Genomic DNA, 22,063 nt, shown 5'->3' on the forward strand with positions numbered 1-22,063 from the left:
GTGTTTCCTGTGTCTAGGATATCGAACAATTTCATTGATACGTTCCGAGTGTAAAAGAGTGCAAAAGAAAAAGAAAAAGAGACGGATAGAGAAAGAGAAAGAGTGAGAGAGAGAGAGAGAGAAAGAGAGAGAGAGAGAGAAATAAAAGTAGAGGAGATCAGATCGAAGGAAAAGATCGATAGATCGTTTTACAATACGCGCACCTGTGGTTGACGTGCTGGAAACTGTCGATATTATGATAGATTTGCCAAAGGATTTGGCAAATCCTCAGTGAAATCAAGGGGATGGAAAAGGGTGGAATAGGGTGGAAAAAAATAATCGACGTTTCATGTTACTTCGCGTTCTCCCTTTCTTCTTTCCCCCCCCCTCCACCGCAGATATTCTCTCTTCGTCTTTCTCGCGAGTACTTTTTTTATCTTCTTTTTTTTTTATTTCTCTCAAAGCAACCATGAAACTGAGCAACTTGGCGCACAATTTGCATAGAAATGTTATCATCTTTGAAAAAACCTTTGAATGAGAAAATCAGTCGCAGTTCTCTACGTTACCCCTGCCGATTTCGAACTTTGATTATCGACTAAAATGTGTAAAAGTATATTAAATTATTCAAATAATTGTTAATTAATCGAAGGAAACGTGTATCGTTGTTTAAAACCACGGAGTATATGATCTAACCCCGTCCCCTTCGAAATATACCGTTGAAATGGATTATTGTCCTCTGTGAAAATACTTTTATTAAATGTTGTTTATAAGACCTTCCAAACGTTGCGCATGTGTATAAAGAGAATATTTCATCTAATAAATAGAATTTAAGATTAAAACGTTCTGATTTTAGTATTTTTATTATTTTTATGTAATTATTTTAATGCTCTTGCGCAATGATGACATCGAGGGTAAAATTTTTCTATAATATAAGTATAGTGCATTAGTGCATTAAAATAATTGTTAATTAATCGAAGGAAACGTCTATTGTTGTTTAAAACCACGGAGTATATGATCTATGAACCGTCCCCTTCGAAATCCACCGTTGAAATGAGACGTTGTCCTCTGTGAAAATACTTTTATTAAATGTTGTTTATAAGACCTTCCGAAAATTAAGCATGTGTATAAAGGGAATCAAATTCTTAATAAATAGAATTTCCTTATTTGGAAAGTCATATAAAGAATATTTAATAAAAAGTACTTTCATAGAGGACAATGACCCGGTTCAACAGTGGTTTTCGAAGGGGGAGGTACACAGATCATATATTCCGAGCTTTTAGACAACAATAGACACACTAGTATCGATTAATTAACAATTATTTTAATGCATTAATGCACTCTACCTATATTATATATATCTTATATATTTCAAATTATATTAACAATATAACAATAATATATATATTATTATAATATTATTATTATTTTATTAATATTATATATATATTATTGTTATATTGTTAATATAATTGTTAATAAATTTTTTTTAATATATTAAAATACTTCGTAAAAAAATAAAGCTTATTTATTATATTTCGTGCATGGTTTTAAATCTAATTTGTGCGTACTTCAAAAGCAAACATCAGTTTGAAGTATTACTGAATTATTATATCTTGTCAAAGAATTACTCTAGTTAACGGACTTGTATTCATCCTATTAAGTACATTCTCTCTTCCCATTGAACTGTTCTAACTCTTTATCGTTTCTAACAAAGGATATAATCTTGGTAATAAGAAACATTAAATTCCACGTATAGTCCTATTTAAACATCTCCAGAAACACAACGGGAACGTTTCCAAAACTAATAAAACTTTTTCAAATTATAATTATTATAAATACAATAGGAGTAAAACAACCTGATCTAATTTCCCCAATTAGAAAATATGTTTAATTATCTGGAAAGTGGACTTTCTCGAATATTAATATTTTTTTTCGTGCACTTCTTGTCAAAATGTTTTATTGCAAATTCGATAATTTAATACATAAAATATAATATATAATATATAATATATAAATAATATCAAATATATGTGACCTACCTAATTTTTAATATATTTTTTTTGTTCCTAGATAGTTTTTTGAATTTTCAGACGTTGCAAACTCGTCATTTTGATATTGGAAAAAGGGACAGGATTTATAAATCATATATATTATATTTCATTATCTCGATTAAAATCGTTATTAAGCGCACAGATTTGAAAACATTTTGTATGTAATTGTCAGGTACGTTGAGAATATTTTCGTTTAAAATAAAATTCTGCGATATATGATGGTCACGGTGCCGAGGAATGTTACCCATTCAGCATTCCCATCCAACGTTATGTAGTAGTTTGTCAAGAAGGATTGCTGCTTTTTGTCTTCATACGAGACACAACCCTCCAACATCCCTATTAAATGTCAACGGTTGTTTGAAGAGTAAATTTCATACTGATGGAACCTCCTTTAAGGTCATATCTACTGATAACCTTCATTTATTATATCTACCATCTTATTTTATTCGCGTTAGATAAAATATTATTTTCCTCGAATGATTATCACTATCCGATTGTGAATCGCGACAAATAAATTCGTCAAGATAGTTGCGAAGAAATATGAAAATATTGGACAAAAAAAAATTCTGTGTTTCGATTAATTCTCGAAAAATAGAAATAGTAAAAATGTAATAATTGTTCTTGAAATTTTTTATGGGAAATTGAAAAAGCATTAAAGACACAGAACTAAAGATTTATTTTATATTTTGTTGGTAAAAAGAAAAAGAAAATAGAAGAGGAAACGTGATATACCTTGTTAAACGATTAAACAATTAAGTACCTTCCTCGTATCGATCTAACGAGAATCTTACACTGTTAATTAATTAAAATTATAAAAAGGAAAAGAAGATAAATTAATATACGATCTTAAAGTAACGCGTAATCACATATATAAATATAAAGAATTAAGATAAATCGATTTTTTCCAGCTCGTTTCTTTACCTTTTATTACTTTTCTCTCACGTATAAAGGTAAAGAATCGTTTTAGGTGCTCGGCGAACGATAATTTTTGTCATTTGTACGAACGACCGCATTTATCTTTTCTCGACAGAATAAATAACAAAGGAAAAAATATGATAAAAGCGAAAAACCATTAATAAGAGTCAAAAGGGGGGCAACAAGTGAAATGAACGTAAACGAATATCCAGCAATACGGTTTATTATAAGTCGGTGATATTATTTTTTTACAAAAAAAAAGAGAAAAAAAATATTTGACCAGAAAAAGTAATTTCTACATTTAGTTGAAAAAAAAAAAAAAATATGTTTGAAAATTTTTTGAGTGATATTAAACGTTATACATGACGCTTTATATATGTGAACACATATATACGTGAATAAAATAGGAGGACAGGCTTGGATATCGATTAAACTTTGCCACAAAACTTCCGGCCACGTTTTTCCTTTTTTCCTTTTTTTTTTCTCTCTTTTTTCTTTTTTTTCTTCTTTTTTTTTTAAGGCGATCAAGAAGTAGGCTAACTGAACCGCGATTTATCGGGTGGAAAAACCAGACAAAACTCTGTACATGCTTGCTCGTTCGCTCGGAAAGTTACTTCAAAACGGATTATTCCCTATATAATAGTGTCGAGTGAATTTTTTAACAATAAGTCAACGAGAAGAATAATACCTTTTTCGATTATATTATACGATAACTTCAAATTAAAAAATAATTAGTTATTCGTAAAAAATTGTCGTTGAATTATTTCTTCCTCTGATTTTTCTATTTTCATTTTTTATTTATTTAAACTTGTACCTATCATATCTACATATAACTTAACTAAAACATTTACCTTCATTATTCCTATTAGTAACCGAAATTTCTATACGTGTATGTGTCTGTATATTTACAGCATTCAATTACAATCTATCGAATGAAGATATTAAGTCAAGTTAGGTTAGTACCGGCGGGGTTAAAAATACTATCGAGTATTATTAGGTTTTACTGTTTGCACAGTTTATGATCTTAATGGACGGATCCCCTTTACAAATATATATGCTGGAGTTTACCGAAAAAAATCAATTCTGACAAGTAGCCCTTGTTTTTTGTTTACCCAGTATAGCGTATTCTATTCAATCTATTGTATATGTTAATATTAAATGATTTTGTTGTTGTTTTTGAACACCCTATATTATATTAGAGACTAGAAAAAGAGAGCACAACACGTAGACTCAACGTGGACTCACGTAACACCATACTCCCCTCTCCCCCACCTCCCCCACATAGGAAGGCTTTTAATTAAGGAACGAATTCGATTGAAATCGTCTAGCGAAGCATGACAACGATCTGTACTTTCTATGCCTTCTCTACCTTCCCTTCTATCTTTCCAACCAACCAACCACCACCCCCCACTCCCACCCCCACCAACTATACATACAAGACTTCTACATCCCTCGACCAGTCACTTTTTTCGGTATCGAGAACGTAGTTCCAGTTTTACGTCGTTCTTTTGATGAACGATGCGCGAACTCGCGTGCTCACTCGACCAGGTCAAATCGTCGAGAATGGATTTTAATTTAATTCTTCTCTATCACTCTCGAAAGCCACCCCTCCCTCCAACCCACCCACCCTCTACCTAATTTTCTCCGAACCTAACTAAATCTCACTATCTTCCTCATTCTACCTTAACTTCAAATCTATTTCTCTTTATCTTTCACTCTATCCATCTATCTAATTATCTATTCATCTATTTATCTATTTATCTATCTACAATAACGGATTTAAATGGCCCAGGAAAGGGTTTCGAATTTTTAAAATGTTTTTTGGTCTAACTGGTTCCACGAAAGTTAAGTTGTATTTTTTTTGTCAATGAATTTATTCAATGTCTCGCGGTATATGAATTTTGAGATTACTTTTCCTCGTTTGTTTGTTTGTTAATAATTTAATGGGGAATTTTATTGAAACTTTTGTTTGTTTCTTTTTTTAACTCGAGTTTGTGGGCTGTAATATTTTGACAGTCAGGGGGTTCCTGACTTCACTTGATTCGTTACTGGCCATCTATCTATCTATCTATCTATCTATCTATTTACCTATCTAACTGTAACTTTCTTCGTCATTCTACAAAGACACGCTTCGACTGTCTATCATATGACCCTGAACAAATACGATTAACGCTGTACCTCTCCTCTTTCGCTCTGTCACGGCCATTATATCCACCTATAGGGACACCTAGCAAGATTTTTCTTTTTCTTTCGTCATTTTTATATCATAGGACTGTGTGTGTGATAACAAAGAAGAAAGAAAATTGATCAAGTCTCAAGTTATGTTACAAAACGTATCTTATATTTTGGTTGTTTTCGAAAAAAGTGATAAAGTTAAGCATTGATAACGTTAAATCGGTATCAATGATATTCTATTATATTATAGGTATACCACTTTTTCATTTATGTATGATAATGAATTGAATGAATATGACAATTAGAGTACCGTTGAAATTTAATGACATCGCCTTGCGAATTATTGAATAATTAAATTCATTTGAATAATGGCGATACGATCAATTTTAATACATACGTCACCGCGTATGATTTATTAATTTCAAATTTCAAAATGTTCATTCACTTTTTGAGATTTTCTACTGTCACATTGTTCCAAGGGGGGTACGTTTTTATTTTTATTTTTATTTTTAACATTCTTCTTTCTCGTTTTCAATATATTTTCCTCGTCGATGGTTTTCTTCAATTAATCATTGAAAAATGATTTTTCTTCTTTGATATCTTATCAATTAAGTTTAAATGAAACTCACCGTCATTTCTGTGCACGTTTGGTCAATGAACGTTAACTCGGACTCCTCGCCGGCCAACAACACGCTTACAGTTTTCTCACCGGACTCGTCATCTGAAAATTCATGAAAAAATGTTTATATTATATAGATGTTATGGTCACGCGAGGACGAAAGGACAAGGACATCATATTGCCGAGTTAAGAACACGTAAACACTCTTGGGATGTATAAAATATATGGTAAGATATAATTTCGTTTCTGTTCAAATCACTAATTATATTACCTTTCGTATATATTGAAAATATTTGCTAATTTTTAATTAATATATATATAATTAATTAATTATATATATATATCACACAATTTTATAATAATATTAATTAAAATTGAAATAAACAACAAAAATTATTTTCGCTTAAATATTGTTGCTTTTCGAATATAACTTAATATTATTTAATAATATTATTTTAATATTATTTTAATTAATATAAAATATAATTACTCGAAAATGATTGTATCATTCGTTTGACTAATTTGTAAAGAAAATTCTATGAATTCTAAAAAAAACAATACAAAAAAATAGAAAGAATCTTGTAAATATTACAAACTCACCGATAGAAGTATCGTAAGCGTGCAAATACTCCGACGTCATAAATTGAGATACGAGGGAACTTTTTCCAACTGCAGGTGCACCCAACATCAAAACTCGATAAGATGCAGGATCCTGGGATGCACTGCTCTCGCGTGAACTCGCAAGTGAGCCCGCTGCCGAATTTCGTGCCGAGCCAGGATAAGAAGCCGTCAAATGTTCGGTGCTGTATTGGAAGAAGAAGAAGACAGAAAAAAAAAAAGTAAAACAAAAATAAGAGGACGACGGAGACAATAGTTTTTCCTTATTTTTAAGATAAATAGATCAAAAATATTATCCTAATTTTTTTTTTGACGTTCTAATAACAGCTAAACGAGATATCTGGACCATTTGTGTTTCTATTATTCATTTTTTTTTTTCTTATATCATACATTTTTTGTCTTTATATAATTTCAGAGTTTATGCACACCGCTAAAATACTGCGCACAAGTAGTATATATGTATATACTATGATGATATACGTAAAAATACTATAAATAATATATCGTGCGTGTAAAAAGATAATTAAAAAATAAGTGTGTATTATCATAGTCAAGTATTTATTAGTAGATACAAAATATTTCGTCCAGTGGTCAATAAAGAAATAAAAGAAAAAAAATAGACGTATGTATATATCTCGTAGATAATAATTTAATATGAATTTAATAATAATAATAATAATAATAATAATAATAATAATAATAATAATAATAATAATAATAATAATAATGAAAATAATAATAAGCAGAAGAAGAAGTAGAAGTAGAAGAAGAAGAAGAAGAAGAAGAAGAAGAAGAAAAAAGAAGAAGAGTAATACTAATTACTGAAAAATGAGGGACGAGCGTACCTATAAGCAACCGGTTTGGAATCTCGTAAAATCTCCCTGAAACAGAAGGCGCGAGAATCTCTACGTGTTATGCCGAAAAGCAAGAATTGTATGGGATAATTAATTAGTTTTAAGAAAACACATACAAGGACAGAGAGAGAGAGAGAGAGAAAGAGAGAAAGAGAAAAATAGAAAAAGATAGAGAGAGAGAGAAAATGGAGTATAAGTAGAAAAAGAAGTAAGAAAAGAAAGAAAGGAATAAAGAAAAATGGAAAAAAGAGAGAAAATAAACATAAGAAGATATCAAAAGTGAGAAAAAATCGATTGCAGCGAGAAAACCGTGTACGTGTACGTGTATGCTATGTATCTATGTGTGTAACGTGTGTAATTTATCTGTGTGTTCGTGTGCCCCTTGTGATTTCTTCGAGACTCATTAGTAAATTGAGCGTCGTGTGTGTTTGACACACATGACGTATTATTGTCGACAGGATTAGTGTTTTCAAAGAAATTTCAAGGGGAAATGATTGAGAGAAATAATAATAATGATTGCAACAAAAGTAGTGGATAAAAATGTCACCACTTTTGTCAATAAAATGGCTTTTTAAATTGATGTTTCTCACACGTTTAAACGAAAGATACGAGATAAGAATACAAGGAACGTGTATAAGTGCCACGTGTGTGTGTATATGTGCGCGTGTATATGTATATATATAATAAAAGGTGTGCGCAATACCTGAATTGCTTTATTTGTTTCATATTATTAAACGTTGGAAGCAAATTGAACATAATTAATATCGTCGAAGAAGATAAAACAATATTTCCTTCCTCGTGCGAATATTCGTATTAGCGTGCTCCTAGAAAACTAATCCAATTAATCGTACGGAAACTACGCGTATCATGCAATTTGTCGTTCATTTTCTATTACACCTACGCCTATACTCTCTAGTCGCGAACTGACTCTACTTATAAACATGCATTGTATATCATACGTGAGCAATCTATTCACGCTTCAATTTTCTCTCCTTCTCTCACTCTCTCTCTCTCTTTCTCTTTCTCCGTTTCTTTCAACTGTCCTTTTCTCTCTCGACTCGTATTTTATACCAGCAAACATTTCTTAAAGTACGTATTCGTATTTTACATGTGCAGTTATATAAACAAATATACATATACATATATATTAATAATTTTATTAATATAATTTATTATATTTATATAATATATTTTTTTTATATATTTATTATTATTATAATATTAATATATTATATTATATTATATTATAATAGTAATATATTATGTAGGATTCGTGAAAAAATTGGGCTGTTGGACAGACTGGACCGGGACTCGAACCCGGATCTTCCGCTTTCCGGGCGACTGGACTGCTTTTTAACCAATTGAGCTATCCAGGGCCCACCGTCCAATCTCCTCACGAACGCCTACTTTAAAGTTGGGTTGGAGGTGCTCGCATCCCACATATTATAATAATATTATTAATATATATGTTATATATATTATTATATATATTAATAAAATATACATATATATTAATTCTGTGTACAAATTCGTCGATTATTTATCATTTATAAACTTTTTTCAAATTGATATACTACACATATGTAATGCGTTTAACTTATATACACGAATAATATATATATATTTATAAATACAGTGTCGAATAAAATTATTGGCTCAGATTAAATTTTCTTATATGACATACTTTGTTGTAAATCCTTTAAAAAATAAGGTAAGAGAAAACGTACAATTTTCTATTGAATTTTTTTCTTTAGTAAATTTATATTTTTTTAAAACAATTTTTTTTTTTATTGAACCTTTATTTAATTCGAGTAACTTAATATATATATTTGAATTTTAGACTAGAGAGATATAATTGAGAAAATAATTCAATGAAATCTCATACTTTTTTTTTTACAAATTTATACAATGCTTTAGAAGAAAATCGATTTTTGTTTAAATACTTTTATTTATTGTTAGTACTGTATATATATATACTATGTATTGATACGTACGTATCAATAGTGTATAAATATATCTGTGTATTTGTTTAACAAACAACAAATTGTACCATTACGTGTAAATGAATATTTCAATGTACGATTTTTACTCGTTACTTGTGCAATTTGTTTAATCGTTTATTGGTTAAAACATCACGACCATGACGATATTGGTTTAAACAATAAAATCGGTGCTATGTGACAATTCTATAGTTCGAAGTTTACTTTAGAAACTCTGATAGTGTTTAGATAAAATTATATGTTCAACAGGATTAAAAATATTTATATACGTAATTAATGACAATTAAGAAAATTATATTTAAATATATTTAAATTTATTAAACTATTGAGATTATATATGATTAACGTGAATATTTCGATTACCTTATTTCGTTGAAACTTCCTATAAAATGTTAAAATTTTGATAACGAACTAGGATAGTATAGGAATGTTTGTTGATTGTTTAACGACTAGACCGTAAACAGGATCGGATATCCGAAGAAAATCAAATTTCTAAACATCAACTCACTATTGTTTGTGTCTACTTCAAACTCAGGCACTCGACAAATTATATTCAAAGTTTCAAACTAAACTATTCTCTACATTTAATACTTAGTTTAGTTAGAACATTTGTTTACTATTATATAATATAACATTGTTAATTAATAAAAAATTATTCGAAGGATGATGATTCGTTGATTATTTTTACATAGAATGATCGAAAAAATATGCTTTCCCACATATCTGAAAATATGAATTTTAATAAAACTTTGCAAATATTGAAAGTACATTTTCGCTTATGCAAAGAACAATTTTGTTCTTTTTTTTTTTTATCGAAAAAATATAGGTACCTTTAATCTTTGTTAATTGGTTTTTCGATATAACTAGTCAACCGTAAAGGACAAAAATTCTTTGAATGTGTTGAAATTGCATCATATTTGAAAAACCTATTAAACTGCGAACGAAAAATATTGAGAAAAAAATGCGTACTTGTTAATAACATATATGCTACATATGCATATATGCATATATGTAGAATGTATATATGAAAATAACATGGTTCATGTATATATATATATCAATTTTTCTCTCCAATATATAGAATAATTGAAATAATTAGAATATGCATTTATTCAAAATGCAACGATATGACGATACAAGGAAAGTATCTTTCGAAAATGGGAATTGAATTTCGACTATGTTTCTCATATCGTTTCTTCATTAACATTTTATTTCCATATAAGAAACTTTTCCTTGTAAATAATATATACATATATTAATATATTGTATATAAACTATAACAAGTAAACGTTGTTCTAAAAATATATATGTATAAATAATTTTCTTATAACACGAGAGAGAGATTTAAAAAATTGTGGAAGGATTAATTCAGCGTGCTACATTTTTAAAACTAAAAAACTTATTTGAAAAAAAGTTATTTACAAAATCTGACAAAATTCGCTTTAGGGTCTCTAGAATATTGTGTAATAGTTTATAATTTTAAATTAAAAAAGAATAACACTCACACACACACACACACATACACACAAATTCAAACATAGTATTGGCCTCGATTAAACCCACATTGCCAAAAAAATAAGAAAATATAATTTCGTTGAAAATATCCAATCGATGATAAAAAAAAAACACGAGAAGTAGTCATCGACGAAACGATGGGAAGACACACAATGTTGATGCATGGTGGCCATGCTCTAGGGTCCAACGCGTGTGTCTACGTCACCACATCACCACACGTAGATTCATGCGTTCGATCTAGAGAAACGAGCCAAAAATAGAGATAGGCCACCAGTTTAAAGTATCTTGTCCCTTTGATGCATCTCAGCAGCGTCAGCCAGGAACATTCGTTCCAACTGGAACTTCTAAGTCCTCAATTGTGCTCGTTTCACCTTTCTTTTCATCGATCTTGAATGGTATATAACTACCTAAGCTCATGATTTTGATCCTGATCGATCGTATATACCTATCAATGTCTATTGTTGGTTCCAGTCGATTGTAACATTCTTTTTCTTTCTTTTTATCGTACGCTTATACAATCTATATGTTATCGTTAAAGCTTTAAATCCGTTAATTCGTGAAACAATTATACTGATCAGTGAAAAATACGAAAGAAGATTTTTACATTACATACTTCAGCTAGATAATATATGAATTTATGAGACGACTAATTAAGATATGAAATTGATATTTAAATACGTAGATTAGATACGATTGAATTAATTACCATAATATTGGTTTGGAAAGTACAGAAAAAGATAAGAACAAATAACTACGAACATTGTCGTAGGAAGAAATGTAGACTTTAAAATTTGATAGAATTATAATATAACTATGATATTTATCTATTAGACTCTCTCTTGAATTCATATAAATATAACCACGTTATTTTCTAATACTAATTATTTTTAAACACATAATAAAATTCTTTTCTTATACTTTTTATTCCGAAATCATACCTAGCCGTTTCATAAATTAACCGAATTATAAACTTTAATGGTATACAATACACAATATAAAAAACTTAAGTTTCCCTTATATATATATATAGGGTCAAAAGTTTGTAGTTATGATCATTTTGTAAAGAAAGGAAATGGATAATGAGTCTTCCAGAGAGTATATATTCAGTCACACTATTAAACTCGTTGACGTTATACGAGCATGCGATGGAACTAGGGAAAAGAAGAAATAACGAGAGGAGAACCGTATGGAAAATTTCGAAAGGTTGGAAACGTTTCAAAAAAAAAAAAAAAAAAAAAAAACAAGAAGAATATACAATTGCTTACAATTAGATGCACCAAGGAGGATAAAGGTAAAAAAAAAAAAGAAAAAAAGAAAAACTCACCTGGAGTTGCTCGATGCGACGCTATTGTTGGAACGAGATCTTCGACTTTTTAAGGAATCCCCTCTATTAACCACACCTTTCCCGGTAATACTGAAATGCCTCAGCCTGTAATATTCTTCTTCGACTCCTGTGTTCGGCATACTGGCCACCCTCGACCTTTGCTGCGGAAGACACAAGTAATTTGGCCGACCGGACGATCGGCTACCTGGAGTTTTCACCGACTGCGAACGACTGTGATGTGGACTTCCATATCTGTGACGGTGGATTTCAAAGAGAAAGGTATCGAGAGGCCAATAGGGATAAACGATGAGGTAAATGGTTTTAGGTACCCATTGGAGGGGGGTGGTAGGGAAGGGAAAAAAACAAGGAAATTGGTTTTTAAAACGAACAACCAAGATTTAAGCTTAATATTTGATTTTATCAGATTTCTTTTCTTTGATTTCTCTCCAATTCTTTTTATTATTTTTGTTGTTGTATTAAAAGCAATGGAGGGGGTGAACAAAGGGGTAAATGCGTATATTATCAAAGAAAATAATGGAATGAAAAGAAAAAGAAAAAATATTGAAGAGAGAGAAAGAGAGAAAGAGAAAGAAAAAAGAAAAGAAAAGAAAAGGAAAGAAGAGAGAGTGAGAGAGAGAAAAAAAACTAAGAGGACGAACCTCATTTCAAAGTCGTGAATCTCCTGTAGGGTGAGGGTGTTCGCAACATCAAGCAATTGTCTCATATTTTCTTCTCTTCTTCTCGCATCCGCGTCCGGATGTAAAAGAATCGTAGCAGCTGGTGCATCCAACGAAAGGGACGGTTGTTGGACCACAATGGTCGCCTGAGTTGGTCTATTTTTTCCACCGGCGCTCCCTCCTTTTTTTTATTTCGTTTCGATCGTTTAGCATCGATATTTCAAAAAGATCAGCAAAAGAAAAAAGGTTTTTCGTTAGAAATTTGTCTATATATTTTGTACAAGTGTGTGTTCATATATATATATAATGTATATACAGTATAATAAATATTAGATTTTTAGCAATTAATTCTCAAGGTGTTTTAATATTAAATTTATTGCATGAAAATTTGGTTTTTTTAATTATTAAAAAAGTGTTTTTTTAATTATTAAAAAAGTGTATTTTTAATAATCGATCAAACTGTCATAGAAAATAATAAAAATTATTTCGACGAATAACGAAACGTATATGATTATTTTATAAATAAATATTAAATTTGTTTTTTTTTTTTAAAGTTATCGAATTCCTTGCTATATTTAATAATATATATATTTACTGTATATACATATAATTATGCGTGTCGTACGTGAAAATAAAAAGCTGTATTCTCGTCGTAAAAAAAGATTCGCCGGTATTATTAGAAATTTTTCTTCTCTCCTCGTTTTCTTTCCATACAACTTTTCTTTTCTTTTCTTTTTTTGCTTTTTTCTTTTTATTTCTAGTTATCCTTCTCTCTCTCTCTCTCTCTTTTATTCGCGTACTACCGTAAGCAGTACTTTCAAACGAAAGTTACGAGAGAATAGTGGACGATAAGAAAGAAAGAAAGAGAGAGAGAGAGTTGTTTGAATTTTCACGAGGTAGGAATGAATCGTGGCGGAAGTCATTTTATCTCGCGTTTTTCTCACGTTACCGGAGAATCCTCTTCTGCGAGAGATGGGAAGCAAAGAATCGTGTACTTCTAGCGGAACTGCCAAGCGCGAAATTCGAGAATCCCTTAGTCGTCGAATGGCACATTCGAATTTGTTCTTATGTCGTTCAACATCTAACTCGTGTTATTTATTTTCTTGTTTTCTGTACTTTTTTTTCTTTCTTTAATCCTTAATTAAATTCCGACGAAAATTACCAATTTGTTTTTTTTATTTCTTTTTTTCTAGATTGATATATACACGTTTTACTGTATATATTATATTATATTTAAAATTATCATATATATTATTATATGTATATTAATGTAAAAAAGAAAATATTATTTTGAGTAAATAATTTCTAAGAAATTCATTCGAAATAATATATTTTGAAAATTATTATTTTATTATGCGTTAAACTGAATTGGTGTATATTATTACCGATAGGAAATAAAAGAATTCATTTCTAAAGTAGAGCTACGTTATATTATTTTGAGTAAATAATTTCTAAGAAATTCATTCGAAATAATATATTTTGAAAATTATTAATTATTATGCGTTAAACTGAATTGGTGTATGTTACCGATAGGAAATAAAAGAATTCATTTCTAAAGTAGAGCTACGTTTTAAATATTCTTTTATGTAGGAAAATAGTTGAAATTTATTTTAAAAAATATTCTATATCGTATATTTTGGAATATATTTGTATTATAGAATATACGTACAAGTATATGGTGTATCTAATGTATTAATAATATAAAAACCCAACACATTAGATACGAAGTACATTTTGAAATCATTTTTTTTTCGTGAATTACGTATGACGTTTCATTTTCCTTATTTCCTAATTCGGCTATTTTGTATTTTTATATTTTTCTTTTTTATTTTTTTTCAATTTTTTCTCTTGTTTCGCGTGACGACAATTCCGCCGTAACGTGTTGCGCATGGTGACATAAAAATTCTTACGAGAGTACAGTATTTTTGAAATTGTTCTCGAGAATATTTTTCGCCCGACGAAGAAAAAAAAAAAAAGAAGAAAAATATTTGAAAAGGGAATAAAAAATAAGTTGGTCGAATCTGTTCTAGTTTTTTCTTTTTGTGGGCTGGGGGTGGGTGGGGAGGAGGTGACAAAAAATTGTTATACTCGTGAATCTTTTAACTTGTCCTTTTTGTACGAAACAATTTGACATTAGGCCAAGTTATACAAAATGCTACATGCTCTTTCAAACATCTAAAATTTAATAAGTATAATTTAAAGAATTTCATTTAAACAAAGTACCTCTTTATATCTATCGTTGAATACTCGGTTATATTTTATTTATTATATTATTTTTAATATGAAATATATTGAAATCAAGTTTCCTTTCATAATTTATCATTGCATTTTTACAGATACAATTGTTTCATAATAAAAATAAAATACTTATATACGCACGTAAGAAGTTATACTTCTTTGCCGTATAAAAACGAATATAAACTCAATAACCTCAAAAATAACTTCAAAAAACAAATTCAAAGAAAAAAAATAACTTAAAGAAAAAAATAATCATTATTAATAAAAAAAAGAAAAAGAAAATATCAAAATATAGATAACAGTCCACACTAAATATAAGAGAGATATATCGAATTACTTGACGCGTCAACAATCATGGCGCGGTTACAGCATTAGTTCTCGCTTCGAACATTTAAGTAAAGCGGCGCTGAGTACGATTAGTATTTGGATGGGTGACCCGCTTGAGAAAAAAGAGGGGAAGAAGAAGAGAAGACAACTTCATGCCGTATACTTGAAATCGCTTTTCCGCGCGTCGTAAATACCGACAAACTTCATGGTGTCGTTTTTCCAGACGCTCGGAACAAAACATTTACATTTTTTACATACTCTATATTATTTACATACTCTATTACTCTATTACATACTCTATATTATTTACATACTCCCCATTACATTTTCCCCAACGCGCCAAAAGAAGTATAACTTCAAAAAGTAATATTTCGATGTGTTTTGTTTGGTTACTTGCATAACTTGGTCTAATTGTCAATGAACAGGTAATCTAATTGTAACAAAAAAAAAAAGAAAAATAAAAAATAAAAAGACAAACGATATATTCTCGAGAAAATTGATTATTGGGAGATCGTTCTCGTGATTTTCATTCGTCAATCAGATTATTATTTCGAATTCCGAGAACTTTCTCCGTTTAATAAAATATCGAGTGACATTTATTAGCACGTCGTTTAAAATACTATCGCTAAAAGACGAAGCGTGTCGTGTGTCTTCGTATGTGTGTGTGTTTAATATGAAGAAGTAGAAGAAGAAGAAGAAGAGAAGAAGTAGAAGAAGTAGAAGAAGAAAACTTGCAAGCATATTTTTATTTAATATTTTCTTTTTCTTTTTTTTTTTCAATTTTTTTTTTACGATCAACAGTAGCGTAGCTATAAATATATATAAGTATATATATATAAATATATATTTATATGTGTGTGTGACGACGACGACGACGACGACGACGACGACGACGGGCTTCTCGAGACGAAAATTGAATGTTACGTTTCTTTTTCACATAACGTATAAAACTACGCAAGCGAAAAGCTATGAAATAAGAAGAGAAAGAAAAAAAGAAAAAAATAGAAAAAAAAAAATATGATATCATTCAAGTATCTCATATGTCGTAGAAAATATACACATATATATGCAATATGCTTCTAAAACACGACCAGGAGCCACGAGAATGAACGCAATAATAAAATAATAAAACGTACAAATAAAAATAAAAGAATCAAAAATAGCTGCTCTCTCTCTCGTTACTTTTTTAGTCAAGCTAATTGTTGGGAAATGTAAAAGACAAAATTCGTCTAAAAAAAACCATCATTATCATCTAGCTACGTTCCTGATTTTTGTTTTCTCTTTTTCTTTTTTTTCACATTAAAAAGAAAAACATAAAAACACCAAAAGGCAGTGGAGCGATAGTGCCGTCTTGTTTTTTTTTGTTTTCTTTTTTTTTTTTTTGTGAAACACACTCTTTTCGTGACTAATAAATATAAACGGGTTAACATTCAAGATACGCGTTGCTAACGAAGACAACAACAACATAACAATGACAATAATAATAACGACATAAATAAATAATTAATACAAAAAATTATAATAATAATAATAATAATAATAATGAAAATAATAAAAATCATAATAATATTGACAAAATAATAATAATAATAATAATAATAATAATATTAATAATATGCGTTTTTGTTGTGAGATTTAACACGCGTGCGCATCAATGTTGAATCCACACTGCTATTCGCGATCAAAGAACCTGTTAATTTAACTTAAAACATATTTAAACATATTTATAACACACACATCGTAAAATAATTTTCGTAAAGTAGCGATTCACCTAGGTAAATTTCATTCGAGTAATACGCATATTGTTAAACGAGTATAATAGATATTAAATCAACGACACGTGCTAGACAAATGGAAACATTCACACGACGATTAACATCGCGAGATACCGTATTTTAGAAATCTCAGTTAGGTGTGATATATTTTTTTTATAAAATTAGTAGATAAAACATTCTAATCAAATAGTATCATTCCATACAGTTAATTATAATATATATCATTTAATTTGATTCAACAAAATAGAAAATGAAAGATATAAGTGTCTTTAAATATAAAATAATATAATATAATATATATAAATAATATTATAAATAATATTATTTATATTATATAAATAATATAAATAATAATAATATAATAAATATAAAATAATACGATAACATGATGTGATAAGATAATATAGGTGAATATGAGAAATCCATTAATAATAATAATAATAATAATAATAATAATAATAATAATAAGTATCCTTTGGTTATTATGTTTCGAGAACGGAATACATTTCAAAAACAAAAGGGATGAAACAAAGAGAAATATAACGCGCGTTTCTGAGACCAGCAACTACAAATTCCCTTAACAATCTCTATAGGAGTAAGATCAACAGAGAACTTACCCATAAACAATAACAATAAGCGAGCAAGTTTATAAGTTATTTACGAGTTTCATTATGGATACGTGATGCTATTTCTGTTTGCGAACAGTTCTGACCAGTGTGGACCCAACATAATGATGCGTTATGTAATACGTATGTGTGTGTTTATAATTTGTAATAATACATTTTACTTGGAATTTATTTTTTTCTTTTTTTAATTATTATCGAAGAATACCGTTCACTCGTGGATAATATTTAATAGTTTTCATTTAATTGTGCATTTTCTCGATTTTCAATTGGAGAAACAGAAATGTTAATTGATACGATTGTGTGATATGTTACACACACATACACACACGGACAGTAATCTATGTATGTATAGAAAATTCAACGAGAATTATTGTTAATGGCGAGAAGGAAATGTTTGATCTCGGTTGAACTGAATGGATTTGTTTTTTTTTATACGAAAATGTGTACAGCGAGAAAAAGAAAGAAAGAAAGAAAGAGAGAGAGAATAAGAGCGAAATAAAAATGAGGAATCAATACGAGAAAGAGAGAGAGAGAGAGAAAGAAAAATAAAATAAAAGTTATACATGTATGTATAATAACTCAATTTAATATTCGGATATCATGGATTTTGAAATATGATTTACCTGTACACTTACTTTGATTTGGCGTACATCGAACGAAGTATTTTTTCATCGTGCGTCCCATTTTGGCTAATAATACATACGATATCAATAAATTTTGCAATTTTAAACTGAATCACATATCATTTTTATTCAATATGAATTTTTCTCAACACGGAGTTTATGTTTTTGCAAAATAATAATAATTTTGTCAAATAGGTCAAATTACGTATTAGAATTTTTGTAGAACGAACAAGCTGCAAAAGATAAAGTATGTCAGAATAATTTAGCGACACAGAAAAGTGTAAACGTTATCTAACATTTCATCGTGTTAAGAAGAAAATAAATCAAATTTATGTTTTTGATAATTACAAAAAGTGTATTACTTATGTTTAATTTAAAAAAATATAAGAAGAATTTTTTATAATATAACACAATTCTAACGATAAATAAATGTATAGGACACAATCATATTTAAAATAACCATGGTGTTCGAATATTAAAACGAATTACTATTTAAGGAAGAAAAATGTTAATTCATAGTGAGAAATGGTGTGTTGGATTATTTCAACAAAAATTAGTATAGTAATCGTGTTTAATTATTATTATTCTACGTTTCGATCGCGTGATTCGAAAATATTTGTTGGATAGAATAAATTCATTTGTGTCGTTGTTTTTTTGTGTACGTGTACGAATAATGACAGACGAAAATAATTAAAATAAAACGTTAACAAACGTTTCCTTCAAAGAGAAGGGGATAAAAAAAAAATATGTGAATGGTATTGAAACTCATTGCCGATCGATCTGCGTTAAAGTGCTGCCTGTTTTTTGTAGCAATGGGATATAACCAATTAAAAAAAATAAGGACAGGTCTGTAAATAAATATTTTTATGCACGTATGTCTTTTTCGATATATAAACATTTAACGTAAGTTAATTTAACGATACGTTTGTAATTCATTTTCGAGCATTCTCTTGATGAACGTTAACACTATAACTTTTAAATAAAATTATAATAAATAAAAAATAAGATAAAATTAAATGTTATATAAGAAATAACAAATACAATTAATAAATATATATTTAAATATATCGAGAAAAATTAGGGGTGTCGTAATTCGTATAGTACTTATGCACATACGTAATTTAACAAAATAAATATTAAGAAAGGGAGGGATGAAAAGCAAATAGATAAATTTAATTCTTTAATTATTGCATTAAAAATAATGGAAATGTTTTTCTAACGTAAAATCATCAATTAAAAAATCATATTTAAAATAACATTTTGAAATCAGTCATTTTGACTGATTTGGGATTGTTTCAGTGTTAAACGTTCGTTTGAAAAGCTTCAATGTTATGTTAACGATAATATCTTTATTTGTAAGTTTTCATTGAAATTAACAAAAAAATAAAAACGAATTGTCGTTAGGTGTCACTTTCAAATAGAAACTTTGACAAACATTATCGAGTTACACGATACTTACTAAAACTTATATCAACGAACTTACTACTTGCTAAATTACACACACTTCGTCGATGTACATACATAACAAAGTAAGAAACTTCGATCGTGTTCTAAACTTGATATCGTATTTGATGCGTATGCATCTGCAAAAGTGTATATTGTCATAGAAATTTAGAAATTTTCTAATTATTATTCAATTATAAAATATTTCGATTAAAAAAAAAAAACAAAAAGACATACGATATATTTTTCCTTTCGAATGGAAATGGGAAAATAAAGAAAATGAAAAACAAAACAAAACGAAACAAAACATGATGAAAGAAAAAATAAAATAAAGGAACAAAAAAAAAAGAAGACAAATCGTTAGAAAACGAGAGGAAAAAGATAAGCCCAAGCGCAATTGCAATAAGTATAACTTACACGCGAGTCAAAAATCACGCTACCATCAAAAAAAGAGAGAGAGAGATAAATAGAGATAAAGATAGAGAGAGAGAGGAAAATTAGATCAGAAACGAGCCATCAAAATTAACGGATTTTCACGTTGATATATTTTTAAGAAAAACATTTTGTTTCCTTTTTTTCTAAGTTGTCGTCAAACTAATACCATTTACTGCTACTTTTTTCCTATATTCTCTCATTCGTCAAATTTATTTGTCCCATTTTATCTTCCCCCCCCCCATACACACACCCACACATACACACATACACACGTATCTAAAAATATTTCTCTCTCTCTCTTTCTCTCTCTCTCTATTTTGAGGGCTGATAGAAGATAAAATGTCCAAAAATTGTGGACTGTTTTTGTGCTTGTGTGCACGCGTATGTGTGCATGTATTAGTATACCTATTGCGCAAAACGGGAAAAAGAGCTTGACCCATGAATGAATGGTTGAAACGAGGGGATGAGACTCTGAAAGAAAAGAACATCAATTCATTTCCTTAGAGATCTCTTTCGAGAGATTTAACGACATTTCTCTTAGGGGTTGTTGATCATCGATCTTTATTTAAAGTTTCATCGCGTTGGTTTATCGTCCCTTTACCCCTTTACCCCCTTACCAATTACCCCCACCCCTTCTCGCAATTGAATTTTCCTATAATCCAAGTTTATAGGATATATACTTTTATTTATGTATTATTTACTATTTTCTTTTTACATTTATCTACTTATTGTGCGTTACTACTAATATAATGATAAGTTTAATAACAATTACATAATTTTAATTTTTGTTCTGTTTTATCTATATATTATATTGTACTTTACTGTAATTAATGGCCTTTAGGGAGCCTAGGCTCTAGGGTCAATAAAATATTATTAAATAAATAAATAAATAAAAATAAATACAACTGGAATTTATAACATCCGAAAACACAATAAAAATATATTCTCGATTGTTTTATTAAACGTTATCGAGTGTTTTATAAACAATCTATGATAGTTCAGATTTTGTTCGAACGACGAAAAAATTGATTTAATTGATCGGACGGATCTTCTCTTCGTAAACACTATTTTGATCATTTTTCATTCCATTTACGGATTTCTTTTCGATGAATTAAACGAACGAATCGGATGAACGATCGAGAAAAAGCTACGAGTAATCGTAAAATTATCAGTTTCATCGGTCAATTGATTTTCTTTAAATATTACAACTATCGAACCAATGAAAATGACTGATATGAAAATTTAATTTAAAAGTTACTCCTATCTGAGCTGTTTCAAAGTCTAATTATTAAAATATTTGTTAATTTTATTGTCAAATAGATTGATGTTTAATTTTTTTTTGTGTATAATTGAGAAATGAATTTCTTGAATAATTAGGCTTAATGTTACGAAAATGATAAACATATTTGTGGCCGTTGAATGATTTAAAGATACGACAAAGTATATAAATTAATCAATTTTCTTGACTTTTTTCTTTTTTTTTTGTTTTTTTAGTAAAAATGATCAATTTGGCAAATGAACGGTCCATTTTAACGAGTTTCCATTAATCAAATTTTCTTCAATCTTTATAATTATATTTATGAAATAAAATATAATCTAAACTTACAATTAAAAAGTTTTCTTTTTCATATTGAAATGAACTCGATGTTTTTATCCGCGTAAGAAAAAAAAAAGTAAAAAAAAACTGCATGAAACGAATAATTCTCATAAATCGAATAAACTAGTTTAAATCAGTCGTTTCAAATCAATAGCCCGAGAGAGACAGACAACAAATCTATATTATAAGCAGAACAATAGCATAGTCATTTATCTCATTTTCACTTAATAATAACAATAGTCCATTTGAATCATTCTCATTGCATAGTCCAT

At 28.9% G+C, this 22,063-nt stretch overlaps 1 protein-coding gene and 1 long non-coding RNA gene across 12 annotated transcripts in view; one reads left to right on the forward strand and one right to left on the reverse strand.

Moving 5' to 3' along the window:
* Nucleotides 1-22,063, reverse strand: part of LOC122514429 (flocculation protein FLO11-like) — a 131,539-nt gene that overhangs the window by 24,293 nt on the left and 85,183 nt on the right. For 8 of the 10 annotated variants that reach the window (XM_043631247.1, XM_043631251.1, XM_043631246.1 and 5 more), the window contains 6 exons: nucleotides 18,329-18,382; nucleotides 12,710-12,908; nucleotides 12,051-12,302; nucleotides 7,203-7,238; nucleotides 6,340-6,542; nucleotides 5,750-5,841 (listed from right to left, as the gene is read on the reverse strand). In XM_043631247.1, the coding sequence (XP_043487182.1) occupies nucleotides 5,750-5,841; nucleotides 6,340-6,542; nucleotides 7,203-7,238; nucleotides 12,051-12,302; nucleotides 12,710-12,908; nucleotides 18,329-18,382 (836 nt within the window). The remainder of the gene's footprint in view (nucleotides 1-5,749; nucleotides 5,842-6,339; nucleotides 6,543-7,202; nucleotides 7,239-12,050; nucleotides 12,303-12,709; nucleotides 12,909-18,328; nucleotides 18,383-22,063) is intronic. The other 2 variants (XM_043631254.1, XM_043631253.1) reach the window with 2 other exon arrangements.
* Nucleotides 4,425-8,519, forward strand: LOC122514430. 2 transcript variants are annotated; one of them, XR_006303051.1, is made up of 4 exons: nucleotides 4,425-4,493; nucleotides 5,877-5,966; nucleotides 6,415-6,578; nucleotides 8,480-8,519. It is a non-coding gene; the product is annotated as an uncharacterized LOC122514430 (long non-coding RNA). The 2 variants fall into 2 exon arrangements; XR_006303050.1 differs by lacking the exon at nucleotides 4,425-4,493 and adding an exon at nucleotides 5,256-5,370.

The sequence above is a fragment of the Polistes fuscatus genome, unplaced genomic scaffold, assembly GCF_010416935.1.
Source record: "Polistes fuscatus isolate 324 unplaced genomic scaffold, CU_Pfus_HIC Scaffold15, whole genome shotgun sequence".
NCBI classification, from domain to species: domain Eukaryota; kingdom Metazoa; phylum Arthropoda; class Insecta; order Hymenoptera; family Vespidae; genus Polistes; species Polistes fuscatus.